The 20,341-nt window shown below is 46.4% G+C and overlaps 1 protein-coding gene across 1 annotated transcript; it reads right to left on the bottom strand.

Moving 5' to 3' along the window:
• Positions 1-3,208: 3,208 nt before the first annotated feature.
• Positions 3,209-19,919, bottom strand: LOC121835680 (SEC14 domain and spectrin repeat-containing protein 1-like). Its single transcript, XM_042290128.1, has 8 exons — positions 19,725-19,919; positions 19,230-19,289; positions 18,795-18,903; positions 16,775-16,859; positions 15,452-15,550; positions 5,718-5,831; positions 4,355-4,511; positions 3,209-3,240 (listed from the first exon to the last, which is right to left on the bottom strand). Exons 1-8 carry the CDS (start codon positions 19,819-19,821, stop codon positions 3,209-3,211), a joined length of 753 nt encoding a protein of 250 aa, XP_042146062.1. The 5' UTR covers positions 19,822-19,919.
• Positions 19,920-20,341: the final 422 nt, after the last annotated feature.

Raw genomic sequence — 20,341 nt, 5'->3', positions numbered from 1 at the left:
TCGGTATAACCGGTCTCGACAGTAGTTTGGGCTACCAAGCAGGCACAGAGAGTGCAACTAAATGTCGGTGCGTCATAGTTTAACCAGGCGACGTGGAAGCCTCCTTCAACTAAGGGGGCGCCCCGTGGTACCGAACACGCACGGCATGCGACGGCATCGTGACGTTGTAGGTGCTCGCCAGCTCTTGCCTTATGACTAGTCAGAGCCGCTAAAAGCTTTTTAATGTGAGAGCATTAACTGTCCCATGAAGCAAGCAGACGTCATGAGCTTTGAAGCCGCGCCAAATGGCACCTTAAATCCTTTCTCCAAGTGAAGCCAGCTCCCCAGCTATGAAACCATGCGAAAAGCCTAGACAACGGCATCTAGTTTCCCCAATCCCAAAGGAGCGGAGAAAAGCTGATGTATTTCGGCTTGTCCCAATGGCTGGCGCGCGTCGTAGTTTCAAGGAACAAGGCTTCCATTGGCAGCTGCGCGTCAGTTTCAACAACTGCCACCCCATGGCGCTGCGTGTCCATCAGCGCGCCGGTAAAACGAAGCATTCAAGGTCAGAGCGGCGAGGGGAGGGCTCGCTCTGCCGTCATTGCAGATACGCCACAGACGAAAGAATGACGTGCATGCTTTCGCATTCACAACTCAGAAGAAGTGCTTAGGCATACTCAAACCTTTTTTTAGTCAAAATACAAAATATAAGTGGTGCGAACCGTTTCAATTATTTATGAAAGTAGTTTTTAGGGGCGAAGCTCCTTAGGGTCTAGCCTTGTCCGTCCGGCGTCCATGCTCACATCGATTGCCATCCCATCTGTCTTCTTAAAAAATAAAAAAATGTTTGCGCAGTCGACAGGATTCGAACCTGTGCGAGGAGACCCCAATGGATTTCTAGTCCATCGCCTTAACCACTCGGCCACGACTGCAGGAAGAGTAGGGGGCTTTGAGATGTGGTAGTAACTCAAGAGCTGGGGATGCTGGCGTGCATAGACCTAGTCTTTGCGAACTTCAGGATGGATCCGCTAGAAGAACCACTGGCTCTGCCTTTCACCGACCATAAAGCTGTATAATGAAGTCAAAACGCAACCCGGAACTCAGCACTACCTATGAGCAATAAAAAAAAATCAGCACCATCAGCACTACCTATGAGCAAAATCAGTATTATCAGCACCACCACAGCTTCGCCCCAATCAACATCATTCACCACGTGGAGAAGCGGTCATTTTTTTCAGTATTTTAGACCAGAAAAGAAACAAGTGCAGTTTATAAAGTACGGAAACAAGAAATGACCCGTCGACATACCGCCCCCAAGCAGTGGAAAAGGCAGCACATACTGGAAAGGGGTAGTGGGATCAGGCGCCGACGCACGCTACACATTGCTGTGAAGCAGCGAGCATAGAAAGGTCCCGGATGCACACGCGGCTCTGCAGTCGAATGGGCTGGAGGATCCGGCCGGCTCAGAGCGTTCCCAAGGCCTTCGGCGAGCAGGTTTGGCTTGCGGTTGGGTTGTCTGGCGGTTTTGCAGTGCGAAGTGGCTTCCGTTCTGAACTGATCCTTACCCGATGTTTGCTGTCGTTTGTGGCAAATGAAGTGTCATGCCGAATTAGCATTTAGTCGCGCAAAAAATGCAATGCGAGCGGCCCTGGCTGCCCGCTTCATACAGCCCAGCCAACACATGCTTCAGTGGCACCCTCTCGAGCCGTCGACACAAGTGCGGCAGCCATGAGTGCTCGCTGAGCTCGCTATCCCTCCTCTAGTTCACGGCCACCCAAGTCAGGACCAGGGACATCATGAAGGTTATTTTTTGCTTGTTTTCGTAATTTTAATTTGCCTATTACTTTTAAAATAAAGTGAAATTCGAGAAAAGAAAGATTTCACTAAGTTACTACGTTCAGTGCACTCAGATTCGGTGCAAATTAAATACCAGTCAAAAAGTTGTTTCAGGGCCCCTTTAAGGAGTTATTCAGGAGCATGCTGAGAGCGGGCCTCCAACGGAATCCTCTCACTCAGTCAAAGTTGTTAATGGAGTACGATAAGCTGATTCACCCACCGGTCGTGCTGACGACATGTGAATAACCTTCTACAGTATAGACCACTTACAACGTAACCGCTTATAGTGAAGGACCGGGTATAACGCGGTTTTTTTAAACCACCGGTTCGCCTCCCATAGAACTCCATGTAATTACATACCGCTTAAAATGCAGGCGCGCGAAGGGAAATACCGGTTATAGTGCGGTTTCTGGCACAGCCCGACGACCGTGCCAACGACCGGAGCAGCGAGCACGCTTCCCTGTGCAACACTAGATAACGGCGCTGACGGCGCGAGCCGCAAGTTGGCCGCAAGCGGCCCTGGCGGGGCAAGGAGGTTGCTCGAAGAAGCGGGAAGAAGCGAAGAGAGAGGCTTCAGTTGCCATAGCAACGGAGGGACTCACGCACTACGGAGGGACGCACGCACTTGTCGTTCACGTGCGTGCGTCCCTCCGCTGCATTGCTAACAAAGAAACAAACAACAGCAAAGACAGACCAATCGCAGGTCGAGGAGAAGTGTTCGCGCGAGTTGCATGCCGGTCGCGGGCCGGCTGCTTCTATCCGCAAACATGGCGTCGGTTGTGATTGTCGTCGTAGACGGCGTTCATCTCATCGTTCTGCGTAAAAGCGCTATCCTTGACTGAATTTTCGTTGTGTGTCGCTATGATAACCCAGCACGTACTAGAAGGGAAGATCCACCTACTCGTGCGGCGATGTCATGGCCGCGCTCTCAAGACGGCAGAAACGCCCGTGTCGTTGTGTTTCTTTACTTCGACTACAGTGGTGATTTCTAAGCATTTGTGTCCTCGAACATCGCCCGGATTTCTTATTTGGCGCACTTCATGCGTGTGCTCAAGTTCAAGGTATTACTGGCGCGTACCGTATGAAGGATGCGAATTTTCACGCGTTTTCATCTCCGGAGAAAAGTGATTAGGGTCAGCAATACTGAACGCTCGCAACGTCCGTCGCAACCCGCGACCCCGTTAAAAGGCTGCGCCAGGCAAAAGCCGCTCATTTCTTTCAAAATGTGTGACACACTTGAGGCAGAACTGTACTAAAACCCCCGTTAACTCGAAGTCATAAAAACCGGGAAAAATTTCGAGATAAGCGAAATTTCGAGATAAGCGGAGTACCGCAATTTCCGAAGTACCGACCGCGGATTTAGAAAATCTAGCGCTTCCGAAAATTGTACCAATCACAGCTCCGTTTTAAGCAAGAAATCACTTACTAAAACGAGAGAAAATGAATTAGAAACAAGAGTCCAGCGGTCCAGCGCAAGCACATATTCCTCAAAGAGCGCCGCCGTCATCCATGTGGACGGGGTTGAACGAAGGCGACGCGACAACGACTTGGCGGCGTGGCGACTACGGCGACCACGAGATCGGGAGAGCCGATAGAACGCCACAAGCGTAAAGAAAAAGGGAGAAAGAAAAGTCTCGGGAGATGGGGGAAAGCAAAAAGCAAGAAAACAAACGCCCTTGAACGCTCGTCGCGTTCTGTACGCCCGGAACGCGTTCGCGGCGCTTTCTTTTGTTTATTTTTCTCACGCGCTTCCTTGTTTTGTTTATTTTTCTCTGGCGCTTCCTTCTTTTGTTTATTTTTCTGGGAAGACCCTCTCTCTCTCTCTCTCTCTCTCTTTGTTAGCGTTATTTTTAGGTCCCGGTCGCTTCGTCCGCCATTGAGATAAACTTTCTCCTTCGGGCCTCAGTGTCCTTTTAAAATTTTTTTTTTTTTTTTTTTTTTTTTTTTTTTTTTTTTTTTTTTTTTTGCAGGCGAAGTTTCGAGATATCCGATGCCCGTCCCGGAAACTTTTCGAGATAAGCGATGTCAAAATACATGGTGCCAATGGGGATTCATTTCGCAACGCACAAAAGTTTCAACTTAACCGATCTTTCGAGATATCCGTGTTCGAGTTAACGGGGGGTTTACTGAAATAAAGAGTTTCATCAGACTAAGCTTTATTTTGCATCTAACATAAAATAAATTCTTTTACAAAGGTAAGTTGTCTTATGGCATGTATTTTGGCCTGAAAAATTGATGTATTGGTTATAGTGCGGTACCGCTTATAGTGCGGATTTTCGCGACTCCCGCGACATACGTTATATGCGGTCTACACTGTACTGGTTTTTTTATGCTTTGATGGGCAAGGATGGGCGAACCTATTATGCAGAGTGAGATATACTTGGTTGCCCGTAAAAACTGCTTATCCCAAATGCACCGCTTCAATGCAAGCAAAAATACAAGATGACACAAGTGCATGCAGCTGATTCATTTAGCTCGAATGCACGTCCTGTAATCATCAGCAAGTCAGCAGGAAAGGGACAAGTGAGAGCAGGCGTACCGCTTTGCACCGTGCGAGCGATGACCTCGCCCATGGCCGGGCCGATCTGGCAGGGCACATCTGGAGACCCGGGGGAGGCCTGGAAACGGCAGAATCCGAGGGCCACATCCGTGTGCTTCGACAGCAGCTTCACCTCCTTGATGTACTTCTCCACTGCCTGCAAAACAAGGCCAGAAAATTAGTCCACGAACCTCGACAGGCGCAGCCGAATCACATGCGTGTGTGGGTGCAAGAAATCAATGTAGGAGAGCGGCGATGCAGTCAGTTAATGTTACAAGTAGCAAGGAGGGTCGATTTGAAGAAGATTTGACAAGTGCAAACTGGGGGAAGGACGCTTGAGCCAAGCTGACATCTGAAAGGATACGTCTGGTGGTTGCTGTTTCGAGCAAGTCTTTTAGCTCGGGCTTAGTATGAAAACTGCTACATGGCGGTAAGCTTTTTAGCGTAACAAAAAGTTTGGTACCGGTTGTTATGGCTGAACATTCTTTTGTCTGCAACAACTGACTCTCTTGAAGCACACTATGCAAATTCGACACAACAAATCCCAATGACGTGCGCAGTCAAGCTTGTCGCCAGCTAAGCGCATCTGTGACAATTTAATCAAATAAAAATTAAGGGTTCTAGAACTCGCTTTCATTAAATTCTAACCCAGTAAAGGTAGACGTAAGTCGCTTTTAAATTTTATGCATAAGTAAGTCCCTTTCTAGATCCTGAACGACATTCTAGGTTGGAAGCCTTGTGTCCAGCAGGAATGTCTATGTCTGGAAGGTGTGACTGCAGACACATTTAAAGGGAAGCTGAAACACTTCTTGAAAAAAACGAGTTAGAGGTGAATTCTGGCGTATTTTTATCCCGTGAATCTGAATATCACATTCGCTTTCCCTGAAGATGCAATTAAAAGCGAGAAAACGCGAAAAACCTCCGACCAGTCGTGACATCATACTAGGATCCTTGGGCCGCCAAGCGCGTGTCGCTCGTGTGGGCAGCGCGTGGAATTGCAAGCTTGCCAGGTATATTTTTCCGCACTGACATCAGTAGTGACGTCTCCTTCTGACCTTATTGAAAATAGCAAAAGTGCGCGTGCGCAGCTTTGACAGGCGCTGAAGACGCGCGAGAGCAGAGATTCCGAAAACTCCTAGTGTGACGTCACGCCCCGGGAAGGAGGGGCTTCGACGGTACTTTAAAAATTAATTTCTGAAGCCTCCGTGCACCAAATTGAAAAATAATCTCGATATTTTTGATCCTAGAGGTAGAATGAAGGCCATTAAAGTGTTTTTTCTCAAATACAGAACCGCTTCAGTTTCCCTTTAAGTAACCCATGTGCAGAACACATGCAGAAGCAGAACAAACTATAGTTACTCACCAGTTGTCTGCTCAGCCAGTCATAGTGGTCGTACTGCAGGGTGCCGCCAAACTCGGGTGTCAACTGAAGGGGACTGATCAACTTGAACAGCTTGGCCTGGCTGACATATTTCACCTAATGTCACAGAGAGGATGCCATTTTTAGAACCTCCACCAATCATACCAGACTCGGACTAGATGACGCCCCGAAACCCCATCGTGCAACATAGGCGGTCACAGTTTCTTGGGCACGAAGCTAGTGATTGGATCTGAGTTCTTGCGAAATGCTGACGCAGTACTTGCTTTCGATGAGAGCTGAGTTCAAGCGGGGCAATGATGCAGCCCTCGTGTCCAGTACATGGTCAAAGTGCGTGTGGCAGACTCGTATAATTGGCTCGGCGGCTATGTATTTATACGATTCTAAGCCCCTCCCCAATTATTCAGTCAGAACGGTAAAATAAAAGTTTGCACGCAAATGTAAGCATTCCTTTTTTGAGAGCAATTCAAAACCTGAGCGCGGCACACTGCTGTTCCTCAGCGGAAGGATAGACTGCGATCACCGAGCTATTGGCGATGTTGATTGATGGAAACAAGCTTCTACGTGACTGGATCGACGGCAACACAAGAACCGCATGCTCGCGAGTGCTTCTTGTTCTTTCTCTTTTTCTTCTAGAAGAGCGTCGACTGCATCTTTCGTTTTGGCGGCTTTTGATCAGTCCTTGATTAACCTCGCGTCAGCATTTGTACGAAGAGAACGTCCTATACGTTCAAGTTCAAGAGGACAGTGATCTCATTTGCGGAGAAGAATGGAAATCAGAGCGCTGCTGAGAGCTTCAGCGAGGACAGGTCCTGGCTGATTCGATGAAGAAAGCGGCTGGAGCAGATTTTTCCAGAACGCTGCGACCCGTAAGAAGACCATGGGACCACGTAGTCAGCTGATGCCATCCAGTGAAAGCGATGAAGTTTGCGACACAAAAGCAGGTGTCTCGTAAAGTGTCCTGTGTCAGTCGTGGCTAGGTAGAACGGATGATGAAGAGAAATTAATTTTTGTCAAGACGCCGCACGACGATATGTTAAACGTTGCCGGGTGACTTTGAACATAAGCTGACCAGTTTTCAGCAGTACACGATGAAGCTGCGCAGGGAACGCTGCTACGGCCTTGGCCAGATTGGCAACACAAATGAGACGCCAGTCTTCATTGACATGCCAAAGACGTCAGCCGTCAATGAAGTAGGTGTGCAAGAGATCAAAATCCGGACCACGGGCTACAAGAAGCAGCGCGTGATGTTTATGTTATGCATAACGGCAGACACCCGAAAGCTCCCGCCAAATGTTATTGTAAAGCGGAAAAATATGCCCAAAAAAGAGGCTTTTCCGGGGGAGATGCCATTGTCCGTCTCCAAGAGAAAGGCTGGACGACGAGGCAGCTTATGCTGATTCGGATCATATGTTGTGTGGCGACATCACCCCAGGGCATCGCTTGGCGGACCCGACGGCGTGCACTCTATGTTTGTGCTAGACGCTTTCCGCGGCCACTTCACCCCGGAGGTGAAGGCAGAGCTTCGAATCAGCGGCTGCGACCTGGTGGTCGTGCCAGGCGGGATGACCTCGGTACTTTAGCCCCTGGACGTCCCGGCAAATGAGCCATTCAAAGATAATCTGCATCAAGAGTACAGTGGACTCCCATTAAACGAAACTCGCTTAAACGGAAAATTCGGATAAACGGAACTCTAAAGGTTGTTTCGGTTGGTTTCCTATGTATTTAATGATAAATTCTTCGGGTAATCGGAACCCCCCTTTTTGCTTACTTCGGTTAAACGGGACCGAAACCGAAACTACCCATGGCGACCGCGGACATCGGAAATAGCTACAGCAGTCTCACAACCATGGAGTATGCAATAGCCAAGACTGAGGACACTTTAAAGGGAAAGGGTTGTGTTAGAACAAAATTTCTACAAATATTATTATAAAAAAAAAAAAAAAGTTGTTAGGCTAGGTGACGCGAGGTGCCGCTCGTTACAAAGGGTACGGTACAGCCATTCATCCATCCATCCAAGCCATTATATTAAGGCAATCCAATCCAGTCTTTCTACCGCCATTAGGGTTAGCGCCTCGTCTGTTGCGCGTCACGTTTACCATCGAGTACACAAACCAGCGTCCGCTTGCCGTGTTGTGATGGAAGCGGTAAAAAAGCGGCCGCACCAAGCGATCTCGCTTGCTACGAAAATGAAGATCCTTCAAGAGCTGGATCGTGGTGACCTCTCGAAGACGGAGATCGCAAGGAAGTTCGATATCCCGAAGTCTACACTCTCAAGGATATCAAAGGACAAAGAAAAGATTTGACGCTGTAAAGCGCGGAAGCTTTGCCACCGACCGAAGGAGGATGCGAAAGACGCCTTTTGAGGAAATAGAGAACGTCCTTTTTCTCTGGTTTAAGCGCGCGCGAAGTGCTAATTTCCCGATCAGCGGCCCCATCCTCGGAAGAAAAGGCTGGAGAGATTGCGTCTCAGTTGGGAATAGATAACTTCAAAATGAGCGACGGTTGGCTCAGCCGTTTTAAAAAGCGCCACGGCCTAGTCTTTAAAACTATTTCTGGGGAAGGTGCAGCAGTCAACAGAAACCTTTGTACCTCCAAGGCATGCACACCTACTTCGTCAAAAAGCGATTACAAAATGCAAAACAAACTACCATTACCTCTTTTTTCTAGTCAGCTACATTAGCTGGACATCATGCTTGTGAAATAAAGTCATATTTCACTCATTTTATGTGCTTTGCTTTAATGAAACTTCTGATAAACGGAACAAATTTTTCTGTCCCTTCGAGTTCCGTTTAAGAGGAGTCCACTGTATGAGCCTCAACCGCAAGAAGACTGACAGGGAGGCTGCAGAAAGCCTCCCTATTAACCGTCACAACCTAGATTTCGGATGGGTAGAACAGAGTCTGGGGCCGACGTCTTGGACAAGTCATTCAAGAAGTCTTGTATAATGAACAGTCTTGACAATTCTGGGGATGACCTCTTGTGGGACAAAGACAGCAACCGAAGCAGCAGCAGCTCGGACGGATGCAGTGAGGACTTGTCATCAGGTGAAAGCGATTGAGTAAAGCGTGTCGCATGGTGTGCTGTCCGCTGTGCCGGCAAGTAGAGTGACAGTTTCCCATATTTGTTGTACCTTCCATGTTCTATTTCACCTTTCATTTCACTTAAAATTAAGCAATATTTCTTTGCTTAAATTTTGTAACATTTAGTGTACTTCGAATCTAACCACTGCCCTCTCGTGAAGTATATAGCGGATTTGAAAAAAAAAAGAGGGGTGCTTAGAATCGAGTAAATACGGCAGATGGCGAGCGCTTTTGAAAAGGTTCCATTGAATTTCGACAGAATGCTGGAACTGTCGAATGCAACAAAGCTCTTGAAAGAACTGTTCCTTTGGAAGAAAGAAGATCAACCAACCGTAAGGTGCCAAACAGCAGCCTACTAAAAAGTCCAGTCAAATTTATCCAGACTTCATAGCCAAATATGAAGTTGAGAGAAAGCAAAGTGTGGACACTAACACGAGTTCAGGCTCAGAATTTCGGAGCGTAATTTTCGGGGTAAAAATATGCAAGAAAAATGGCTACAAACATTTCAGCCCAACTCCACTGTACTAGAGAGGTAAAAATACTGCAATGAGGTAAACCGTAAAAATAGTTTCCCCACATACCTGACTAAACATTAGGCCCCATACTGAACAGGTGCACACACTTTGTTATGCTGAAAATTCAGGTTTGATCACAGCACAAAGGTGTAAAAAAGTTTAATATGAGCAAGGACCCACCATCATTAGTTTGAGAGATAATCATTGTGGACTGAGGCTTGATCAGCCTTCTATCACCTCTTTCACTCCTGATTTTCATGTCATGGACAATGTTTTGGTGTTTCTGAGAAAATCAATGCCGCTTAATGGAAGACTGCAGGCAACATTGGTACTTGTGGGGCTTATGGCCTTTCTGCATCTAACCTCCTCTGTACCCGACTATAAATGGATTATCTGCTGCAAAGGGATGATCTCCGTCTAGTTTGTTTTGCTAAGGGGAGAGGCCATTCAGGCGAGAAAAAGAAATGCGAGCTTCATAAAAAACGTTTAGCCTTTCCACTCTTGTGAAGAAGGAAGACCAGCAGAGCTGTACTCTATACACTGTATGCTTCTTCTTCGTCGTCGTCTGTTTTTCGCCCTGCTTCCTACGATGAATTCCCACCAACGCGCCAAACTATCCATTCTATTATAGTAGCTGGAAAGGTTGCCGCCATCTACGAGCGATGGCGGAAACCATACTGGGTGTGTGTTGGCCGCCGTCGCTTATAGATGGCGGTAGCTGTCCAGGTAGGTTTGTGTCGACATACACGGACACCATCCTGGGGAACCTAGCCCTTAGCAGCTCCGCTGTAATAGTATCCATTTTGCAAAAGCTAATGTGCATAAACAAAATATTAAAGACGTTTACAAATATCTGTAATGCGGAATTAGAGCACAGCTCTCGAGCAGGAGGGAAGGGTAGGATCCTCCTCCTCCTCTGTTCCTCGTCCTCCCCTCCTTTCCTCCTCCTCCTCCTTTTCTTGCAACGCCAATTTTCCCACTAAATCTAGCAGAGAAACTGAATTTATTCATAGGTGACGTGACATCAAGTCATGTGACGTTATTTTCCCCGCTAAATTTAGTAGGGAAACTGAATTGGTGTCGAGGTTCTGCGACGTCAAATTTGCCGCTAAATTTAGAGGAGAATTGAATTGCTGTTGAGGTCACAGGGCATTAATTTTTCCGCAAAATATAGCGGAGAGACCGAATTTGTTCATAGGTGACGTGACACCAAGTCATTGACATCCTTTTCCTGTTAAATTTAGAGGGGAAACTGAATTGATGCTGAACTTATGCGACGTCAATTTTCTCACTAAATTTAGAGGGAAATTGAATTCTGGTTAAGGTCACATGATGTCAATTTTTCTACTAAATCTAGCAGAGAAAATGAATTTGTTCATAAGTGACGTGGCACCAAGTCATGTGATGTCATATTCCCCGCCAAATTTAGTAGGGAATTGGATTGGTGTTGAGGTCACGTGGCGTCACTTTTCCCCGCTAAATTTAGCGGGGAATCGGATTGGTGTTGAGGTCACTACCAGTGTTGCGGAATGGGCACCCCCATTCTATTCCAATTCCATTCCGGGGAATTAGAGTTTTCGATAATTCAATTCCTTTCAATTCCTAGGAATGGAGACGCTGAGCCCATTCCCACTCCTGGAATGGCTGAATCGTTCCATTCCATTCCTTTAATTCCTAAACTTAAAATTTGGCCCTTGAGAGCTACATTTTGTTGCCGGCATAAGCAGCATAAAGCTGACATTATCAAATGCAGAGAAAGTCGAAAAAAAAAATAGCTAAATTCCTAAAAAAAAAAGCACTGATTTTTACTAAGCGGACCGCTGGTGGCAAAAAGTGTTTATTTACAATGTACTGCAAACATCGAGAAATCCCCTTGATAAGTCGATGTTTGTTTAAGACATCGGTCTCGCGACCACGTGGCTCGCAACAAACAGCAAAACTTAAATCCACTCATTTTCTTTTCTTTTTTCTAACTTTTTTGCATTTGACTTTTAAGACATACGCGGCCAGCGTGTTTGTTTGATAAGACCATAAAAATATCCAGTTCGTGCGTGGCGCAGGATTAAGCTAAATTACTGTATTCTTCAAATACAGCAACACGGCTCGTACACTGCTGGAAGCGACTCCATGCAGAGCGGCAAGAACACATCCTGACAAAATGCAACCTCTGCGGCGCAGCACAAGGGACCGTATAGACCATGTCACGAAACCTGTTTTAAAACGCACAAGTTCACGCTTGCTTTACGAATCTCGAGATTTCTTATCATATTCAATTCAATTTTTGGCTGGTTCGCCTGCCCTTTTCCACCCTTCGCATACTCATTCTCGTGTTTCCTCTTCAGATGGCAAATAAAGTTTGATGATATACGCCGACTGCACCGTGTATAGTTTCGTTGCACAACTTTCAACGTGCAGCTTGTTTATTTTCTTTGCGACTAATGTAGAAAAATGTCTTCTACGATGCCATGACTCGATCTGTATTTATCTTGTCTTCTCGTCCGAATTGTGATGTTCCTCTTCGCGCTGATCGAGTGGCGGGTTCAGGCAGCAGACGGTGCCAACCGATTCATTCTTTTACCTCGGTGTCGGTCGTTCGCGTTGTGGCGACGGGTCGGGAAATCAGCGTTGACAAAGCTCTTCACATCAAGATACAATTAACGGGGTAATACCGCACCGTTCGAATTGACATTACCCGTGTTTCCTCAACAACACCGTCCAACTGACTTCTCACCACCTCAAATAGGGTCCAGGACAAGGAGCACGAATGCAGACCGGACAGCCAAGACGCGCGGAAGCCAAAACCTCAGTGGCAGCTAGCACCCAGCTCTCCTTCTCAGCTGCCCTCACAGCAACGGTCGCGCCTCGTCTGGCGGGGACGATCTCTCTGCAGGTCTAGTCAGTTCGGTCACACCAAGAGCGGTGACGATAGTCTACTTCACCTTATGATGGACTTCAACAGACAGCACGAGAGCCATCGAAACCAATCCAGTGCTTTCTGAGTGTCGCGTGACCCTGCAGTCCCGCTCACGGTGCTGGATTGCCTAGGTGACTCGTAGCGTCCGCAGCGATCCATATCGCAAGGTGAAACGAAGTATGCAGAGACTAGAGTCAAAGGAAATGAGCAGGAATCCGCTAGCGTGCTTGTAACCCCAACCCACTAAAACATATAACACAGAAAACAAGCATCGGAACAAAGACCAAGTAATAGGCGGACTTACACTACAAATGCAGTATATAAAAAAGCAAGCCTCGGTGCAAAGCGCAAGAAGAAAAGAGGGAAGTGAATCTCGCTTTGTTTTAATGCTGAAGCAAACCCACCCTTCGCACTTCAAAGGAGTGCGCACGCATGAACGTGGAAGGCAGCAGGGTTGGCTGCAATACCTATCATCTTTCGACGGCGCCCGAGTCAACGAGTTATCAGAGCTCTGCGAGTTATGAGTCGCTTCCGCTCCCAGATCTCAGTCTGCGCGCACGCGTGCATTCTACAGACCGTCGCAACAACAAAAACAAACATGACAAGAAGGACGACGAGGAGTTGTGCATGGCGGTTTCTTTCTTGTTTCGCTCCCTTTCCTCTTGCTTGGTGCTTGGTTTCTTGTTTCGCTCTCGTGTAACGCCATCGAAGCCCGACGCCTGCGCGTCCGTGAAAGGCGCTACGTTACCCCCTTTCCCCATTTGCCTTGACGCTTGTTTTTTTAATTGCATTTGTTTGGCGTATACGTCTGTTAGGGCTCCACGCGGGCTAGCAGTTTCCCGCTCATTTTATTTCTGAGCAACTGACTCGCTGACTGGCTCGGTTTAGCTGATCGTAAACACAAAAAAAAAAAAAAGAAAAAAAAAAGAAGAAGAAGAACCATACCCATTCCATTCCCATTCCATTCCGGGCAAAAGGCACCTAATTCCATTCCCATTCCATTCCTCTAAACGTTGCCGCCATTCCATTCTCATTCCATTCCGGGGTCGTGAAAATGCGGAATGATTCCGGAATCATTCAAACTCCGGAGTGGCAACTCCGCAACATTGGTCACTACGTCACTTTTCCCACTAAATTTAACGGGGAATTGGATTGGTGTTGAGGATACGTAATGTCACTTTTCCCGCTAAATTTAGCGGGCAATTGGATTGGTGTTGAGGTGACGTGATGTCACTTTTAACCGCTAAGTTCAGTAGGGAATTGGATTGATGTTGCTCACATGACATCATTTTTCCCACTCAATTTACCACGGCTACACCGACAGCGACGTCACTCAACCCTAAAACGAGCGCCTAAGAGCTGCACTCTAAAACTGATTCCTCATCCAAGTTTTACAAATATAAAGTGCCTATTCTGAAAACTAATCACCCAACTAAAAAATTTGCTTTTCTTGGTCACTCTAAGTCAGTATTTAACGGCCATGTACAAAACGTTAGAACCTCCCACTGATATGAGCGAGACAAGAAACGTCATACGGTACAAACCTTTCCAAGAAACCCTTGACCCCAGGGGCTGCAAACCGCTTTCGAGCCCAGTGACTGGGTTTGAGGCTAGACTATCATTGGCGTCCCTGCTAACCCTAACCGAGTGGACTGTGATTTCGATAGGTGCAGCCTGCGCATGCACAGTTTCATACACTGCAGGTGGCTAGATTCTCGTCTTTTCCCGCTGTATGTCGTGTTTCATGGTGCATGTATTTTCCCGAGGACATTAAGAAAGCATTGTACCACATTTGAAAGAAACAATAAAAAACCTGCAAACTATTTTTGTTGGGTACGCGCACGACAGAACGAATGCAACTAAAATGTTAGTTGTAATTTTATTTTATTTTTTACAATAAGGTTTGACGGCGTTGCTTGATTAGCCACGTGTCAATTGACAAAGCGCTTAGCTGTCGAAAATAAATTACAACAGAAAATAAAGATAATACAGTAGGATGCAAGCAAGCCGGTGAAGCGTCGTCCTGTCCTTTTCTGTTCCTTCCACTTATGTGTTCATTTCTGCCCCAGTCTCAGGTTTATCAACATGGTTAACAAAGATAGCCGAAAGGCATGCAGTTTTCACGCTCACAGATAACGTGTTTACTGATGGAAAGGACACAGACATACAGTTTAGCGAATGTCAACTTTCGAACAATATATTGTACATACCACACGATGCAGCGCTATCTGAAAAGAATTTATTTGAGAAAGATCTCAAATAACAGAGTCACAGTCGACGACAGTCACAGTCGATGACAGTCACAGTTGACGACAGTCACAGTCGACGACAGTCACAGTCGACGACAGTCACAGTCGACGACAGTCACAGTCGACGACAGTCACAGTCGACGACAGTCACATTCGACGACAGTCACATTCAACGACAGTCACATTCGACGACAGTCACATTCGACGACAGTCACATTCGACGACAGTCACAGTCGACGACAGGCACATCTTGACGATCGGACGGAATCCAAGGTGATTTCGTTTTGGGGCACGTTTTGGGGAGAGCTTCTTTTTTTCACAATATCACCGAGGCAACGTAACGAACGCGACTGACCCGTTTCCCACCCCAACCTGGACAACTATTTTTGGAGATGACTGAGAAGGTCTTTATGCAGATTATCTCTCGGAAGGGGGAGAACAATTGTCACTGTTCGCATAATTGCGTCGAGGGCCACTCGACGTCTTCCGCACCTTCGTTTCCGGTGAATGTTGAGCAAAAAAGCTTGAATGGCAGGCACTTACCAGCCCTAATTTCCACGATTGAATGTAACACAGAAAGTGTATGCAGCTCGCACAAAAAAAAATTAAGTGGAAACTTTCAAGAGGGGCCAGAAAACGCTGAATGCAAAACCGCACAACATAGAGAATCGCGCTGAACGGGTTCTCACAGTCCAAGAGAGTGGCAGAAAATTTCTAGCTGATAGAGGGCGCGAGAGTCGCACCAGTCGCATCAGCAACATGGCGGCGGCCTAGGAGTGTTTTTTGGAAAGGTGTATAGCTTTTATTTAGTCTCGTTTGGATGGTTTTCTACAATTGTACGATTCCACAAGCAAACAAGCCTGAAATGCATTTTATTTGTTCTGCTACCCACTCAGACGGCTTCTATTGCTCAGTCAAGAACAAAGAGCAAACAAGTTGCGCACAGTACCCTCCTCACCTGCGTGGATGCCTGCTTGTCCCGAAGAGACGCTTTTGAGTCCTTGGACTTGTGTGGACGGAGCACCAACGTGCAGCAAAGCCTGCGCCCCAAGACGTCCTGCACGGACGGAACAACAGACAACTGATAAGGAACAGCACTCCAGTCGGGAAGTACACAGGAGCCACTTCGGAGCCGCCATTGACACACTATCGGAAAGACCGGGAGAGTGCCACTGCAAAGACGGCCAACGGTCCCTTTTAGGCGAGGTGCCATGAAAACGGCGTGATATGGTCTAAGAAGTAAAGCCGTGGATAACACCGTAGGGTGAGACTCAAGGCCAGAAGTTCACTTGTTGTGAATCGGAAAACCGAACCAGTCGGTATCAGAAAGGAATATTCATAAACCAAAGCCGGACGGCACTGAAAGTGTAGCCTAAACAGCTATGCATGGCACTGACATCATTATTCAGATCCACCAAACAGCTATGCATGACACTGACATCATTATTCAGCTCCAAAGCACAGAGCTGGTGCGTGTTCTGCATTGGAGGGAGCTCAGATGCACACTAAGTGCCACCGATCAGAATTTCCTCGATTAAAAGAGGCAAGAGAACACACACTATGTGGTATAAGAGCTACTATTAGACAAGTATATGAAGGTTGCTGTGCAGAATTATAGCTCCTAGAATAAATGGAATGAAATAAGTGGGAACGCACATTCAGCAGAAATGGCTAATTTAATTACAACTTGAAAAGGGTAAACAGCCCCAGAAAAACACACCTTAATATTGGGACAGTGACGTCAGTCATGCATCAAAGAAGCGCATTAACCGAGGCAGTTTGGTTCCACGAGTGGGAAATGGGGAAGAGAAGGAAATGATGGAAGTCTCGCTTCTCTGAGACAAAACTTCAGAGAGTATCCCGTGCAAAACAGCAAAATCTTTTAAACCGGAAACTGATCATTAAAAAATCTATGGCCACAAGTCTGTATGTAAAAAAAATGTTTGTATACTCTAATGCTCCCGAAGGCAGTAGGTAACTAGTGGGACAGTATTTGTACGAAAGAAATATGAAGCTGCATACCAGAGTATACAAAAAAAATTTAGATATCCTGTCTGAGAAATAGATTGGTCATTGTATAGGTTCCACCAGCAACAAATAAAATCTATTCCCAACCCAGGAACGGAAGAAATACCTGCAAATTATAAATTCATCAAAAAAGTCCTATATACAACCTAATTTATGATTCTGGTGGTCCCTGACACAAAAACAGTCCTTGGCACCACTGTCGGACAAGTGGTTGATCTTCCATAAAAAACAAATAAAAAGCTGGAACACAAACCTGATTAATGCCCATTATCGGCTTCAGCCTATCTCCCCAGGAACTGTCACCCTGGATAACGACCGTTACACCCCGATCATCATCACTGAAACACACGAAGCAAGCATGTTCAGTGCATCATTATTTCGGTAGCCAAGACAGATTACAAAAACTAGCCGAATGCTATCGATGCTCGTAATAAGATTTGAACCCAATCAACTCAACTGGCCTTGGTCATACATATGCCGGGTTCCAAGTAATTAAAAAAATAATGAAAGGTGCCTGCAGTAAAGTTTGCGTCAGCTCAAGTTTGTCTGAAAAGTACCCAATTAGCTACCCTGGGTAGCCTAATAAATATTTTAAAAAAACAAAGTGCAAACGTTTTGAGCTTAATTTGGTAGTCCGAAGGCTACCCAAGCAAACAGATGTGTTGACACTGCGATAAGCTGTGGAAATCTCAATTAGAATAATTTTCCTGTGTGTTGTGCATACAATTACAAAAAATATGCTTTCTTCTCTACAAATATTAAGCTTTGAATTTTAGCGAAGTCACAATCTCCTATTACCTAGATTTGTCGTAAGAAATGAGTGAAAAAAGAAAGACTGTTAAAATTCAATAAAAGACAAATTCCAGCAACCTGAAACCCCATTATCGGCAGAATGAGTCATACCAAATATGATGATGGCCCAAAAGCCCAAGGGTACAAAGACGTTCAAAACACTAAGTGAAATAGCAGCGCAGGGCGAGAAACATGAGACTCGGGAAAATAAGAGGCATGCATTTATTGTAATGCATAGCTCGAACCAATGCAGCCTTGCAGGGGGGATCAGTGGCCGAGTGGGCTGGTGCACACCAGCTCAGAGCACGAGGACCTAAAGCTTACACCGCAGAACCCGCGGATCCTGGGTTCAATCTCCACCCCCTGCCCGTGTCTATCTGGATGACCATCATACCGGCGTGCAGTCGTGTATCACTACAGCGTGGTGCACATGAAAGAGACATCGACACCCCCACAATTTATTTTTTATATTTTGCCAGGCACTTTATTATGGTGTCAGAAGACTACCCAATCAATATTTGGCTACAGCGTCACGTATATTTTTAATAAAGTCAAAAAACGCAAATGCTCGAAACCAAAACTGGACTGGGGAGGAAGAAGAAATATAGAGGAGGAGAGAGTTGGCAAAAGTCACATGGCTGTGCAGCTTTTTTTTTACTTCCTATCGACGTATTTGCAGCTTTCTAGAAGCCACAAGAGATGGGTATCATATTTCTCTTCTACTTTTAATATTGTGTGTGAGCCTTCGATGACCCACGACTTTGATTATAATTGGTGGTTGTGTCTTAACCATAGAAAACGGCACGTGACCACGAAGAAGAGAGTGAGCGCGACTCAAACCGGCCAGTTCTGGATCGGCAGTTTTCCGGCAGAAAATTAATTTTGAGCCGTGAACAGTTTTCTGGGTAGTTGGGCTCTCATATGTTTTGTACAAACAAGAACCTTTGCGAGCATAAATACCCTGTCAGTGTCCTTTTAATGACTAGCGGACCCAAGCTAGAGGTTGAACTGCACTGGCTGAATTGCTCATCTACAGCTGAGAGACAAGTCGCCCATTGAGGCAGACTAACTTCCGGCTGTATAAACATACACGAAACATTATTATGATGCAGTCCAGATGTTAATATGTTAATCAGAGATCAAAATGCAGATCATTCAAGTTGTGAATAGCAATCAAAAAGAGTGACAGCGCTGCTGTCACTCTTTTTGACAACTCTGACAAGATACAAGAGCAATTAAACACAGGTACATGTCGCGACACTGTTCACACAAACCAGTGATAGCCATTTCTTTTTCTCTTTCCTTAGATTCAAGGGTCTTTCACAGAAACTACTAGTGTGGCAGAAAGCACTCATTTGGGGAAAATTCAGGTACCCTTTCAAATTAAAAGGCAAAAAAGTGCCCATGTTCTGCCTGTGCCAACCGCGTTGCAGAGTATTCAAGGGTCTAGCAAAGAAGTGAACAATGGTGGGTCGGCTTACTGGGTGAGGGTCATCAGGTAAGTCAGCGTGTCCTTGAAGTCCTGAAGCATAAAGTCGTCGCAGGGTGGAGGAACAGAGATGAGCGCGTTGCCTTTCTTGTCTTCGCCGCCTGTTAATTGAGGAAGTTGTATGTGCGCTAAGGCGTAACAACGCATCTATCAGGACGGTGACGACTATTGAGCATGACAACTCCTTCTTCGTGATACTGTGTGAATGTGAAGAAATGTTTACAAAAAAGAACATTCATAGAGCCTGCATTGTATACTGTGGACTCGCCTCCCCCAAAAATCTTCCATTTTGGTGGGACCTCCTCTCCCCCTCATACAGCATTTTGTCATGGGCGGACCCCCTCTGAAACAAAATCCTAGCTACGTGCCTGGCTGGGGGATCTGCATTCTGGTAATTAAGCTCCATTTAAAAGGAGAAAAGACTTACCCGCCATGAAAGCCAGCCGCTTCTTCAGAATCTCGACGATATCAGCAGCCTGAAGTTCTCCTGCAAAACATAAAGAGGGTGGTGTGTTCCCTAGATAGCTTCAGCCCTTGCCAAATAGAGACACTGAAAACGCCCTCGAAATTCACGACTGTCTGCCGGCTCAATCATGTCAGCAGGCTTCCAGATTTGTGCTGGTTCCCAGCGAAACTCTGCGAGGCTTGCAAAAACAATGCAAAGCGAGCACGTTTTCTGATGGGACATAATAATGCTAGAAAATGTGCTGTCAGCAGAAAAAGCCGTCAGGGGATTAAAGAACGACAGTGCAAGCGATGCACTGAAAAGGCAAAACATCGAAGACGAAGCAAGATGTGAGTAAAGTCATGACATACCCGGAGTAGAAGCCTGCTGAGTTGATCACCGACGATTAAAGCTCCAGAGCAAGACATGCCATGGACGGGCAAGAGGACTACTTCCCAGTAAACAAACAGTACATACCTGACATCATGTCTCCCTGCACGTCAGCTTTTGGGTTGCGTTGATTTTTCTCGGATCCCGCTCGTTCTGTATCCTTCCTTTCTAATGTGCTTAACATCGTTCTTCGATTTGGAATTTCTGCGCACACAGAAAAAGCCGTTAAAAACACGCGTTTGGCACGCGAACGCAACGTGCAGCCCACTTCGGGACACAAGAGATAATCACTTAAGATAGTGACCAATTAGGTCGTGAAAACAACAGACAGTGGCCGGATCGCTTGAGTGTTGCAGCAGTGCAGACTGCTACGCCGAGACTTATCCGACTCGCCTGGCGTGGTGGACGTCGCGAACGTAGCCGAAGACGTCACGCATCCCTCGGCGGCAGCGCCCGTACCGCGTTCACTATCAGGCAGCAAGGTCGTATCAATAACGCGAGCAGCAACAAAGAGACAAGGCACGCATCCGTTACCGACAGAGTTGGGTCTTCAAGCAGCTATCACATGGAAGCAAGGATACGGAGCAGCAAGCAAACCAAGCAACAACTAAAGGAAGAAAAAACAAGAAGGTTTGGGATTGGATGGGATTGGATTGTCTTGGGCATTTAAAGTAGCGCGTCGTCGATAGCGCCTTCGCTAATGC

The sequence above is a fragment of the Ixodes scapularis genome, unplaced genomic scaffold (genome assembly GCF_016920785.2).
Source record: "Ixodes scapularis isolate PalLabHiFi unplaced genomic scaffold, ASM1692078v2 PGA_scaffold1__304_contigs__length_218370807, whole genome shotgun sequence".
NCBI lineage: Eukaryota > Metazoa > Arthropoda > Arachnida > Ixodida > Ixodidae > Ixodes > Ixodes scapularis.
The sequence above is the reverse complement of the archived record's forward strand: the minus strand, read 5'-3'. Positions and strand labels throughout refer to the sequence as shown.

Coding starts and splice junctions, on each gene's coding strand:
- LOC121835680 (XM_042290128.1), bottom strand. CDS start 19,821: ATGTTAAGCACATTAGAAAGGAAGGATACAGAACGAGCGGGATCCGAG. Junction 16,860..18,794: donor TACCTGATGACCCTCACCCA/GTAAGCCGACCC, acceptor CGTGTGTTTCAG/TGATGATGATCGGGGTGTAA. Junction 5,832..15,451: donor ACAAGCAGGCATCCACGCAG/GTGAGGAGGGTA, acceptor CTGTGACATTAG/GTGAAATATGTCAGCCAGGC.